At 46.5% G+C, this 13,892-nt stretch overlaps 1 protein-coding gene across 25 annotated transcripts in view; it reads right to left on the bottom strand.

The window, feature by feature from the left end:
- Nucleotides 1-1,399: 1,399 nt before the first annotated feature.
- The window catches only part of CACNA1C (calcium voltage-gated channel subunit alpha1 C), a 463,884-nt gene continuing 451,391 nt past the window's right edge, over nucleotides 1,400-13,892 (bottom strand). For 24 of the 25 annotated variants that reach the window (XM_019288718.3, XM_019288713.3, XM_019288699.3 and 21 more), the window contains 3 exons: nucleotides 12,084-12,187; nucleotides 8,903-9,220; nucleotides 1,400-8,654 (listed from right to left, as the gene is read on the bottom strand). In XM_019288718.3, the coding sequence (XP_019144263.1) occupies nucleotides 8,358-8,654; nucleotides 8,903-9,220; nucleotides 12,084-12,187 (719 nt within the window). In that variant the 3' untranslated portion in view covers nucleotides 1,400-8,357. The remainder of the gene's footprint in view (nucleotides 8,655-8,902; nucleotides 9,221-12,083; nucleotides 12,188-13,892) is intronic. The other variant, XM_019288715.3, reaches the window with a different exon arrangement.

Genomic DNA, 13,892 nt, shown 5'->3' on the forward strand with positions numbered 1-13,892 from the left:
CCTCTGGGGATCGTCCCGTCCAACCCCCTGCCCAGGCAGGGTCACCTGGAGCAGGTGACACAGGAACGCGTCCAGGTGGGTTTGGGATGTCTCCAGGGAGGGAGACTCCGGGGCCTCCCTGGGCAGCTGTTCCAGGGCTCTGCCAGCCTGAACGTAAAGAAGTTCTTTCTCGTGTTGAGGTGGAACTCCCAGTGCACGCCTCTGGCTTCGGGTAAATGCCGTGAGCATTAAAAACTGGCATCAGCAGCGCTCTGCAGCCGCTGAACTAAAAGCATTACAGGTGTGTGCTCTGCTTTTCCAGTTGTGGGGCTGTGCAAACCTGTTACTCGTTCCTGATGCTCACCCCATTTCAGCTGTCTCACAGGTTTCGCACTGTTTTCACACTGCAGCACACCCACAGCCACTTTCACCTGTTCTTTGCCATAGTTTTCACCTCAAGGTCTCACACAGAGCTGTAACTCAGCCGAGTTGCCAGCTCAGGGAGTTTTCCAGCAAAGCTGAGCCCTTTGCTGGGCTTTGACCAACACCTGTGAGCACAGCGGTTTCGTATGGTTTTGTGGTGGCAAATGTCTAACTGGTGGCCAGTCTGAGTGTGCAGATAACGAGGTTTCTGTTTGTGATCCTTCTGCCGTTCCTTCTGCCATTCCTTCTGCCCTGCACTGACAACATCCACAGGTTTTCATCACCTCCTGGGTTTTAACATTTTGTGCCACCACTATTTAATAGTAGCAGCAAAGCCTGCAGTTCTGACAAGGGAACTGCAAGTGTGTGCAAGTCAGGGAAAAGTAATTATATATACATGTGTAACTGAAAAAAACCATTCATTTTTCTTTAGGTGTTATTTTACTGAATGTTACTTGGGCTGAGCACACTGTGATTTATAATGCTGTGACAGAAATGCAGCGCTCAGCTGGCATTGTGGTGTAATTTCTTGATAACCATGGTAGAACAAATTTGCTCAATCGACAAGCAAATGTGTGGAACGTTACTTGTTATCATCCCATTAGCTTCATGGCTTATGTATAATTACACTGTATTTAAGCTGAGGGCACTCATTTTCTATTGCATGTGCTTGGTAAAAAGGAATCCAGTAGAGAAAATGTTAAGTGTGTGGTTACGCGTGAGTCACGTGTTGGACATCGTGACAGGGCAGAATTTCTGTGGTGACAGCAGTGCAGAGAGCAGTTGGATCTCCTAAGTTACTGTTTAACAGGACAGGCTGTGGCTGTCAAGACCGTTCTGCAGCCCCTTAAATAGGGACAAGAGCCCGTGAGTGGCAGCGGGGCTGCCCGTGGGAAATAAGGGGCTGCAGGAAGCTGTCTTATTTTTCAGCCACTGCTGGGAAGAGGGAGCAATGTCAAAGGAGTTTTGATACCATTTACAATATTGAACAAATCTGGACATTGTTTAGAAATTTATTAGCAATTTTAAAATAACATCATTCCTTAGATAAAAATGCAATCTTACAGGAATATACATTTGTCCCACACAGAGATGACCCTATAGCTCACTGGCGGGCCATTCGCTCTAACTTTCCTCTGTTGATTTTAAAACGTGCGAGAGGGCAAGACGGACTCTGGCACTGATGACAGGCTTACATGACGGTTACAAACTGTACAGCAGTATTTACAAAAGCATTTCTGTGGGTTCATGAAAACTAGATATAAAAGTGTGGAAGGAGGTAAAGAATTGAGACAGGGAAGGGCTTGGGTGGAGGGGCAAGGGAGGGCTGGGAAGGTGGGCAGGGAGTGTAGGGAAGAGTGGGAGAGGAGGTTTGTATCTGGACTGATTTATACTTGAGAGAGGTCATTTTACAGCTCTGGGCAATTCAAATGAAGGCAAAACACTTATATTTATCAACATTTATAGCTGATGATCAGAGCAGGAAATGGTGCTCCAGGGCCTGAACTTAAGAGGTGCTGAGGAACCCCATCTTCCCTGAAGTCACTGGGAAACACCGGTACGCAGTACCTTGCTGGGCCCGACCCAAACCATGCACAGACAGTACCCCCAGACCTTAAACCCTTTTGATCCTGCAGTGCTCAGTCATTGGTGCTGATGTGAATTCAGACTGAGAGATCAACTCCTAAATGACACTTCCGTTCCTGAAACTGGACTAGATTCCAACCACTTCTTGCCAGAATTCACCCAAAGTGACTCATTCCTTGCTCTATCAAGCGGCAATTGTTTGGAGGGAGATGTCATCATTCAGAATTGATTTTTAAGGCAGTTTTATAAGTATCTCCCCTTTTTTTGTGTGTGTGTGATGCAGCAATGTTTGTCAGAGATATTTACAATCTCACTCCTCCTCCTCCAAAATCTTCCCACATTCAAACTGTCAAGACTAAATAAGCTTGAAACAATCATTTCTATGAGCAATCATAAAGTTGATGATGTTTAGATAGTATTGGCTGCCAGTCTGCCTAGGTGCTTGAGATGGGAGCAGACTGACTTTAGGATGCTTAAAATACTGAAAGCATTTCAGCCTAATTGGGAAAGCGCTAACAGAAAAACACAGGTATTTAATCACCTGAATGATGAGGCTAACAAATGGTGTCTGAGTTTGTGAGTCTGTCTCGAACAGGAAAAAGCTTTGGAAAGGGGCTGGCAGAAAAATCTGTGGTTGAATGGAGTGACGCCTGCTCTCGCCTGGGCCTGTCCCTGTCCCTGCTCCACTGGGCCTGGGATGCAGCCGCTAACCCTGGCCTAAGGAAAGGACTGGGCAGAGCGCTGCCAACTTCAGGCCGCAGGAGTGGAGGCAGAGTGCCTGACATGGGCTAGGAAAACAACAGCATGGGAGTGTGGAGACAAGCTCCAGATCCTGCCTAACTAAGCCCTTGGTAATGCTAATGAAGATTCCCTCATTACATCAGTCATTGGTGCTGCTCCTCTCAATTAGCCCTTTAGAAAGGGACTAGATTAAGTTGCCTAAATGTCTCCCACCACCTGAGACCTCTGCCACGGTCTGGGGCTGAGGGCTGTGGCACCAGCCCTGGCTGGGGCAGCGCTGTGCCTCTCCCCACCAGCTGTGGCAGACCTGGCAGAGGATACTGTAGGGTATCTCAAGTGACAGCAGACAACCACATGTAGGCAACTGAGTCGAGCCCTGTGCCCCTAAAGAAGGCCTGTTTTTTATGCTCAAGTGTTAAGTTCCCCATAAGGGGGAGGAGAAGAATGGAGAATTTAACTAGAACACTAAAGTTTGTATCAGAAGAGGGTTTTTTTTCCATTCCAGTGTGATGCTACTGACTTTACTGAAAGCAGCTGGAGCCCAATCTGTCTTCAGAACAGGACATACCTGTTGCTGTACTTCTGCCCTCACCCACCCAACCTCAGGGAGCTGTAGTAGTGAGGCCATAGTGGTTTCAACTTTCCAGAAACAAAGCAGGAACAGAGGTAAAAGCTCCACGGACTGAGATCCCGTTGGAAACCTTCTGGATCCTTGGGCTTGCTCAACCAGAATAAAACTTTAAAAGTTTCACAACATTCAAAAGAAGAAAAAAAAAAATCCTGTGCAGCTATTGAGAATTATATTTCTTAGACTTCTCTGAGGAAGAAAACAAATGGGGGAAAGATATAATTAAATTTTTCAGGGCCCAGTGCTGTTTTCCACATTCTTCACCTCAATACAACCTCCCTGGCCTCTAGTGCCCTCAAGCCTTATGTTAGCAAGATGGGAACTGGGGCTTCTGATGGCCTGGAACGTTTTCTTTATATGCACTACAGTTTTCATTATGGGAACTGATAAAATCTCACCATTAACCAAAACCCCCGACTGGATTCTCCTTCAATATTATTGTGCTCCAAATTCCCCATTCAGTGTTCCTCTCCCCCCTGCTGCCCCTGCTGTGGGGACAGTCACAACAGGACCATGGATGTATCTCAGGATACTCAGTTCTGTCTCAGTAGGGCTGCTTCACTTCAGCTCACGGGACCAGTGGGTTGGGGTTTCTCATCTACACGTACGAAGCAAGGCCTCCAACTCCATCTGTGACACAGGTGACCAACCCCACGGGCTTGGGGTCCCGCCACCTCGTCTGGTTGTGTCTGTGTGCAAACGTGCATACATTTCATACAGCAATCTGAAACTCAGGCAGAAAAGACACAGGAGCCTGGCTGAGACCCATACAACTGTTATATTGGCGTCAGTCTAAAGAAAGCAATGATACATTGCTTTGGAAATTATCAAGAAATGTAAAAAATGCATTTGCCCTTTTTTTGTTGTTGTTGTCGTCGTTGTCGTAGTCACTGGGGCAGGGTTCTGAGTCAGAAAACAAAGCAGAAATAGATGCGGTTCTGTACACGGCGCCTCTCTGGCTGTCCCTCCGTGCTGGGGTGTGGTGGGCAGGGCAAGAAAACAGATGGGACCCCTGCAGTAGCAGCAGCATCTACACCATCATTGTCCCCGTGTCCAGCTGAAGAGGCAGATGATGCACAAAAGGTCTGTGGACAACAAAACTCCAGCTCTGGATCATGAGTTCCACTTGCTTTCCCATCACGTCAGCCACACAGAAATAAGGAAGAAAAAAAGAAATGCACCCGATGTGGCTGGCCCAGTACTGTCTGGACTAATGAGCAGGAGTGATACAGGGAGGAGGTTTGCTGTTTTGTAAGAAATGTCTTTAGTCTGCAGTGTACTCTAGCAAGTCAGAGATGCTCAGAGGCAAACAGCAGATGGTTTTCCCCATTCTTTCCTTCCATGCCGCTTCTCAGCCATTGGTTCCTTCCACGCTTCCATCCACAGCACAGTGATTGTACCCACCATCCACTTCCATACGCAGGGAAACACTCCAGGAACTAAACCTGCCCCCTCCTTCCCACTGTCCCCCAGACTCTGCCTCACTCGCAGGAGGCAGCAGCTCTTTGCTCAGGCCTGTCACAATGTGCACATTGGAAGTACCTCAAATGAAAAAAAAACCCCAAAAACCGCCCTCCCCAGAAGTTTGCACAGCTGGCACCAGCAATTACTAAATTTAACACCTGCCCCTCAAACTGCAAAAGTCATTTGCATTCTCTGCTAGTCATACATTTTCCACTCTGCAGCACCTACGGGGTCTTCCAGGAGAGAGCGGGGTTTCCCCTGGCCATTGTAGGCTCTGACCCCCGAGGGAGTAGCAGCTTTCACCAAGAATGCGTGGGGCACAATCCTTCCTATCATCTTCCTTCTCATCAAGAAAAATCCTAAAAGATGATCCAAAATGCTCATTGTCACCACTAATTTAGGTTAGCACTGTTTTTCAGGAGTCTTCCATTGGGAGGGTCAGATGGACTTTGCAGTGAAAGAAAATGAGTTAGGGAGCCCTTACATGGCATTTTCAGAAACAGCCAACACAGGCCTTTCCCCCTTCAAGTACCTTTGGAGCACATCAGCACCAGCAGCAGCAAACTCAAAGGGAGACACACTTGTGTGCCCGTCTCCATACGGGGACCAGGGATGGAAGGATGGGACTGACCCACATCAGCTGGTTACATTCTCCAGGGAAGTCTTGAATTACGACTTTAATGACAGATGCTTGTACAAATGGATTTGTATTTCTCTAGTTTAAATGTATTTGGTTTTTTTCAAGGTATCTTGAGCTGATACTGGCCAGTTCAAAAAGTACAGTCAAAAATAGCCTTTGCTATTTCTCCTTTATGCCCCAGAGGATTGAGAAGAAGAAGAAGAGTGTTACAAAAATAATGTAATCAATGTATGCAATGAAGGGTGTTCTCGGACATCTGCAGAAGCTCAAGATTTGAATCAAAGTTTAGCTCTGAGTCAGATCACACCTTGGAGCTCAGAACTGGTCTGCAAGTTTGTGAATCATCCTGAGGAGGGAGAAAAAACAGCAGTAGTCTAGACAAAAATCGGTTGCATAAAATCTAACAATACGTGCCTGTTTTTTCAGCCTCTCTCGGGGCTTAGGGCCAACCTTCAGTGTGAGAGAATCGAGAGAGTTTCACACTTACTAGTCAGGAATATGGCTGGGACATGCTGTGCTTCCAGATGTTTTGTGACTTAGTATCTGACCCATCCACTAAAGTCTGGGAAGAGGACTGAGACCATGCATAGGAACACCAAAAGTCACTTGGCACCTGCATCTTGACCAGACTGCAGCAATTCTCTTAATAAAGATCCAGAGCTCTCTCCCTCTGCTTTTAGTCCTCTGCTTTTAGGGTTAGATAACTTTACTTTGCCAACTATTCTTGCATTTCTTATCCCAGGATCCTGCTATAATTGATCAGGGTTTAGCTGTTTAATAAAATAATTTTGAAGCCAGATATTCCCTCCCCACTCCTGGAATTGCTGGTGCCAGCTGAACATGTAGGATGGATCTGCCAAATGGGCTTGAGGGTCTTGCCACCCTCGAGTGGGACGAGACCTTTAGAGGAACTGAGCAAAAGGAAAGAAAACAAAGCCTGAATAAAATGTCCCAGTCTCTGGAAGAAAGATTCTCTACCAATAAAGTCATCGTGCACGTTAAAAGGGAGCAAGGAAGAAGGAAAATGAACACAAGATATGCAAAATCAGTAACGTTCAACCTGTCAGTGGATTGCAGAATAGTTACTTACACCAGGTACACTTTGTTCATTGTACAAATTAAAAAAGGAAAAAAAAAAAAAATAGTACCCTTTCCCCAACCACACGTAAAAAAGCACTTAAAAGTTCAAAGGTAAAGCTTGGCACATTCCAAATACGAAATGATTCACTTGACATGCAGCAAAATATACAAGAAGTGATTCTTTTTTTTTCTTTTTTTTTTTAAACAAACTTAATTCAATTCATTATCTTTGCTTGGCACAATTGCAATTCATTTTAAAAAAATATTTGAAAAATACTGAAACTGACCTGAATTCAAGTATAACGGTTTCTTCAACAGAAACATTATCAATGCAATAAAACATCACACGGAATATATCGAAGCGTAACGTCTTCTGGTTTGTTTTTTTTGTTTGTTTTTTGTTTGTTGTTTCCCCCCACCCCGGTAATTTTTCTTTTCTATACAGTTTTAATGCCAACACAACTTACAATTTTATTTTAAAATTAATATTATTGCATTGTTTTTGCATATCTTGTGGAACAGAAAATGCAAAGTTACTGATTCCCTTTTCGAAAGCAGAGACAGTGGTTTGTTTTTGCATTCGAATGGCCCCAGATACAGATCTCCTGCAGCTCAAACCAGGATGTGGAGAACTGCACTTACACGCACACACGCGCACACACTCGCTCCTGTTGCTCCCACACTCACAGATACACTTAGCACTAAAAAGAACCCAAATCAATCACTCAAATGTGCAAGACTATATCAAGTGCATTGCCTACTATCTTTAAATTATAAAACAACAACAAAAAAAGGTTTCAGTTACTAGTAAATAAAATTACAAATTCTCGGTGTACATAATGGTTGGTAAAACTCATCTATCATTATACTTCTACCAAATTCCAATGGAGAAGCCCCCCCCCACCCCCCAGTTTAAATAATACAACATGATCAAACCAATTTAACATCTGCAAAGGTGAAAATAAAACCGAAACAAAAAAGGTAGGTGATTACAAAATGCTGTAAACACTCCCTTCTCCCTCAAAAAAAAAAAAAATAATAAAATAGTCAAAATAAAAACTGCAACATGCTTTCAAGAAAATACCAAACTGCGAAACAATAACTCTGCACAGGCCCGGCGGCCCCTCGGCCCCGCCGCCATGCCTGCTCTCCCATTGGCTGGCACAGTTGGCGTGCTGAGCTCTGACTGGCCGGCAGGAGACCGCCTGAGCTCTGATTGGCTGGCGAGTGACTGCCCGAGGTCTGATTGGCCGGCAGGGGCTGCTGCCGGAGTCTCAGCAGGGCTGGGTTGCGCCTCGGGCGCCCGCGGGCTTCTCCTGCTTCCTCCTCCCCGTGGCCGTGTGGGAATCCACAGCAGAAGTCTTCCTCTCCTTCCGAATCAAAGGGCCTTGGCTTTATGGAGACGGTGAGGCTCATACAGAATATGTGCAAAATGATTTTTACAAGCAAAGTTGAAAGACACCCGTTTGGCGCAGGGTCCTTTTGGCTAGGGCCATCCACAGGAAGCTGAGGTTCCCCTTCGTGCTCCAGAGGCAGCTGTCGTTCCTTGTGCAGGGACTGAAAAAAAGAGGGAGCTGGCTCTCCTCCTCTTCTTCTCCTCCTCCTCACTCTTCCTTCATGGACACGTGCTGGGGTTATATCCGCTCCTGAAAAGCTTTCTTACACCACCCAACTCTGCGACTCGTCCCAACAGAAATGAATGAAGAACGCTGTTCCGGTTACTCCAGGTCACGAGAACAGTGAGGCACTTCTGAAACAAACCCATTAGGAACATTGAAACAAATAAAAAACCAGCATCGCTTCCAGCCCTGGCAACTACAGGCTGCTGATATAAATCCTGCTGTCCTTGAGCTCCTCCTGACTTATCCTACAATCCGGGTTCTGCACCTCTTCCTCTTCCTCTCCTGCACTGTCCTGCCCTGGGTCCCTGCAGTTAGCAAAAGGCAAGAGGTTGCCATTGGGGCTCTGCTTGCTGTTACCATTGAGAATGTTGTCTGCTGCATTTTCCATCTCTTCTATCGTCATGTCGCAGGCGTCTGCGAGCTCCTGGGTTGTGACCTCAATGAACTTTGGATCTTGAGCAAACTGCATCAGTCCTTCCGAAATCAAGACCTTCAAAAGCAGGTGGGGAACCAGAACACAAAGACACGCGTTAGTACTCTGCAGCACCTACCCCGTCACACCTCTAACACAACCCTCTTTGCTGCTGTGTTCCTTCTCCCATTCATGCTGCTACACCCCTGCTGGGAGCTGGGCTCTCCTACTCCTGGCACTGTGGGCAGCAGTGGATCTGTCGCCCAGCTCTTCCGAGGGCCATGTTTCTAGCGGACACCGTGTCCTTCGAGAGTGTGCATTCTTACCGCTTCCACCAGGCTGCTGGCGCTGCCGTGGAGCTGCCGGCTGCTCCCTGCGGTCTGGCTGGGCACGGTCAGGGACACCGGCCGGGCTCTCCTGGGGCTGCCGCCGCTCTCAGGGTACCGGGAGCCGCAGTGGACGGACGGCAAGCTGCTGTTGAGCTTCTCCGAGGACTCTGCCCCGTCGAGGCGCAGGGTTGGGATGGTCTGTTGCGGCCAGCCCCGGTTGCAGGGCGTGGCCGGGGGCGTAGCACACAGCCGAGAGAACATGGTGGGGGAATGGCTTCGCTGGAGCAGGGGACTCAGGCCGGCCACTGCTAATGCCTGTGGACAGAGGAGGGACAAGGTGAATGAGAGCTTGCAGGGCTGGAACAAGGAGGTGCTGAAGAAACCATCCGAGAAAGGTCTGGAGAGTCTCGAGGCTTGTGAAAACAGCTGCCGACTCCTTGAAGGGTTTAGATGTGTGCTGCAAACTCATTTTGCTAGCTTTCCTTTAAATGGTGTACCCTGTGCTAGTGCCAAGCACTGGATTGGAAACTTTCAGAACTGCAGCTCTTCAGCCTGGGAGCCACGGCACTTCCAGGAGGGATGCAGCCCCATTCCCACGGCACTGCCAGGAGGGATGCAGCCCCATTCCCCTGGCACTGCCAGGAGGGATGCAGCCCCATTCCCCTCGCACTGCCAGGAGGGAGGCAGCCCCATTCCCCTGGCACTGCCAGGAGGGATGCAGCCCCATTCCCCTGGCACTGCCAGGAGGCATGCAGCCCCATTCCCACGGCACTGCCAGAAACATTACCTCTTCTCTAGTGGGGGAGACAGCAACTCATTTTCCCACCACTGACACCACAATTAGCACAGGCTTTTACTGCCAGTTACTGTTTTAAGTGTCTACTGATGATATCTACTGATACCAGATGTGAATTTTAGATGTGTGTGCAGTTGGCAATAACTTTAAATCCACCACGGGATTTTAAGGCATCTGCTGTTGGTGGGAGGATCAATATCTGATGATTATACTTTCAGCCATCCACTCCTTCCTGTAGTCATATACACAACCCCTGAGTCATCCAGCCTCCTCTTATAACAAATTCTCAGGAAGCCTCTTGTTGCACAGGGCTGATCTGATGCCTTATTGATGGTGACTGCTTCCTTGTTCTATGAGCAAGACTGTCAGAGTCATAAGCTCATCTCGGACAGCTCATGGCTGAGCAATGAAATAAACGCATAGAAAATGCAAAAGCACGTGGATTGTGTTGTGTTCAGGCTGGTGTTAGGCTCACCCAGCTTCAGCTATGGGGAAGCTCTGTGTTTAGTCTAAGCTAGCTGTGCAGAGAGGCACTGGCAAGCCTCCCTTCTCTTCAATGCCTGCCTGAAAACGCTGCCGCAAAGACATGACTTACACAAGACAAATTTGCCTTTTGGTGATGCTCCTTCCCTCCATGGACCACAGTGGGACTGAACTGACTAACTTAAACCAGACAGCTCACTTTAAGCTATCTAATGTTCAGTGAAGCTCAGTCCATCTGCCACTGAAGTCCTTGGGAACTGATAACTATGTTGTGCTGGTGGCTTCAGTGTCAGGTAAACAACAGAATTAATTATTAGTCACCTGAAAGTTCACCAAGGCTTTCTCAGAAATTAGATGTCAGACTCCTATGAAATTTCAGTGAGGAAGAAAGCCCTTAAAACTTCTTCTGAATAAGTCATGCCCTGCAGGCTCTGATGGCCTCAGCACATCCCTTAAACAGCCAGGACTTCAAGGAGAGACCTAGATCTGTCAGGCAGGGCAACGGAACCAATTTTTCAGCTTGTTGGCAGAAACATATACAAAATGTTTTATCAAAAATGTAAGGTTCTGAGGAAGCTGAAAGAAGCTCTGTGGGATTGCTTTGAGCTTCAGCTGCATACATTTACATATCGTGATGTACAGGTATTCTATGAGAACACCTCTTCACAGCAACAGAATCCATTAGGCTTAGCAGAGGCAACCTTTCCACTCTGTGGTCTTATTTTAGGCACTGTTAACATTTTTGTAAGCATGTGAACATTGCTGAGTGTTGTCAGCTGGTGGCCAGATGCCTCTGTCAGGGTAGCCCTTCGGTCTGGTTGAGTGACACTTGTGTGGGCAGAGCCCCATCCCTCCAGGACTGCCTGGTGGGTTGAGGAAGGGTGAAGTAGCTCCATCTTATTTGTAGAGGTTGGAGGGAGGTGATTCTGTCAGCTGTGTGGGCTGAGAGGGCTGGGAGGCCTGTGTTCCCTCTGCCTGGCCTGCCATGGGAGGGCTGTTGCTGCTGTGGTGAACGTGGGAAGCTGTTTCCTGACCAATCCTCCCTGCTCCAACACATTTTCTGGTTGTTCCTGCCACAGCTGTACCTCTCTGCAGACCACTGCTTTCTGGAGCTCAAGAATTAAAGGATAACTCTCTGGAAGTGGAGGTGAGAAAAGCCAAGGAGCCTCAAGCCCACTCCTCTCTCACTCCTCTGACTTCTCACTCCTCCCATTCCTGCTGTGTGGCATTTTCTGCCCTCGTGGCAGCCTAAAGAGGTGGCAAGGCCATTCTGCCCTGCCTGGGTGGACTGCACAGAGCAGGATGCCACACTTGCAAGGCTGGCACTGCCATCTGCACTTGTTTCTTTTATGGTGACAAAAAGTGGCATTGTCAAACCAACAGACACAGCTCTCCTTTGGAGTCTGACAGCTGGCTAATCATCTAGGTACATGCCCAAGCATACATTTGCTAGGCTGCTGAACACAGTTACAAAGGGCTTAAGAAGCTGATTGATTATGTGTAATCAGTTTATGTTTTAAAATGGTTAATTACGCTTACTGGTTACCTTTAATTAATATGAAAGTAGACTGTGCACAGTTCATTCATGTGCATACTGCCATCAAAGCCAGTGTAATTGTGCTGCAGCATGCAATTTGGGTAGTTGTTTTCATCTTTTTGCTAGTATTTTATTTTTTCTTTCATGGGCATCAGAAAATGATAACTGTGGCTGACTCTAAGGGACATATTCCTGTAGCATTCTGGGAATGATAGAAGTCCTGAGTGCTAAAACCTGGGCCTTTGGTGTGGGTGAGAATCTATCCCAAATGGTTTTTAAGCAGTGGGTTGGGACGCTCTGGGGCGGCACTGCAGCTGGCTGTGTGGTTATTAACACTCACCTGTGTGGTTATTAACACTCACCTGATGATGGACCAGATGCAAAGGCAGGACTGTCTTCTGCGAGACGTCCACGCCCTGGTTTTTCTGTCTTTTCAAACACTCTAAGTGAAAAGATGCTCTTCGACCTGAAACAGCAACCACACACAATGTGTTCATCACTCATAATACACCACAGGTCATCTGCTTCCAGTTTCTTTTAGTGCAGCCCCACTGGACATACAGCAAAGACACACATGCTTTAGGCTCTGTCCAGTTTCCCTCAACACTCTCCACAGCAAATGTATTTACAGAAAGCACTCGGGCATCACGAACCAATCAACGCTACCTTCCAAGCAAGCTGCAAGGTGGGGTTCTGAACACTTCTCTCCTTTAGAGCACATGCAGCTGATTTCCCTCCTGAGCAGTGGCAGTGCTCTCAGACCTCTGTGACTGAGGCAAAGCCCTCACCAGGATGGTGGCAGCTGAGGCTCTGGAGCTGTGCTGGCTGTACACAACACGCAGACACTGCTCAGGTGGCACTGGAGCCCTGCTTGCATGTGATCTGTGTCCCTCAGCTGCCAGACATACCCCAGTGTACGAGACTGTGTCTAGAGCAAGGTCGAGTGGAACTGAATTAATCAGTGGTGAATTTACTGGTGAATGGAAGGTGACTTAGACAGACGTGAAGCATTTTCAGAATTTGGAAGGAAGGAAAAAAAAAATATTTTAGAGGGAGCTGTTGAAACGGTCACATTGTTTACTTGCTATAAAATTAAACTTTACTTCTCTAAATATGAGAAAGGTACTCCCAATGAGGAATTAAAAACTACTGAAAAGTATGTTTATGATGAAGTGTTTTAGTTCTGAAAAATGGCAAATAAATCCAATATTAAAGATTCAATACGTGGCATGCTAAAATATTTTGTGGTCTTCTTGATTTTGTTGACATTTTTCTAACGAAGAAAAGAAAATTAGAATTCTGAAAATAGTAAGTATCTAATATTGGTTTGTTGAGAAAAAGCTCTCTCAGGGTTAGAGAAAATATGTTATAACCCAGAGAATGAATATTACAATGCAGGTTAAAAGTACTTCCTCTTTCTAGAGAAAAAACCCAACTAGTAAAATGAGTATGACATCAATGTATAAATATTCACTGGAATGTAGTTAGTATCAAGGGCTGACTACCTTACAGATAGATATAAAGTTGTCATTGCCTAATATTTTAAGATTTGAAATAAAGTAAATGTTATTAGAACACTCAGGCATCCTGAAGGATTTGAGTGAAGACTCAGTAGCCTCACTTTAAACATATCTAGTCTGTCACTGTTATTCTGTAAAAATGTATTTTATATACATGATTCTTTTTAGTTTCTCCCTTCAATGCCCTTTTTCGCCACACCAATACTCAGAAAAAGGTTGAAAATGTTATACCTAAAAGAGTTCATTTTCTCACAGACTCTCTTGATACTTCATAAAACCTTGTGATTCATGGGTTTCACCTGACAGTGAGGCACTTGCAAATCTCCAGGTACAATTAGATCAGAAGGCAAATTTATGTTGTATTAACTTAATCTGACATTCAGTGTGTTCCTGGTAGCAGAGAAAGGAGACAATCTCTCATTTCTCCTTGCTGAATACACAGAGCAGAACACCACAGACTCAAGGCTCACCCACTCGGTGACTCCCTGGTGATTGTTTGGAGAGTCTACAGTTCTCAAATAAACGGCCCTAATTCACAGGCAGGCTTAATCAAACAGATCACAGGGACTGTCCAAACAGCCACAGGTTCATCTGCTGACTGAATGTGAAGCCAGCAGAGCCATGTGCCTGATCAGGATTGTCTGCACACCC

This window comes from Corvus cornix, chromosome 1A (assembly GCF_000738735.6).
Source record: "Corvus cornix cornix isolate S_Up_H32 chromosome 1A, ASM73873v5, whole genome shotgun sequence".
NCBI classification, from domain to species: Eukaryota; Metazoa; Chordata; class Aves; order Passeriformes; family Corvidae; genus Corvus; species Corvus cornix.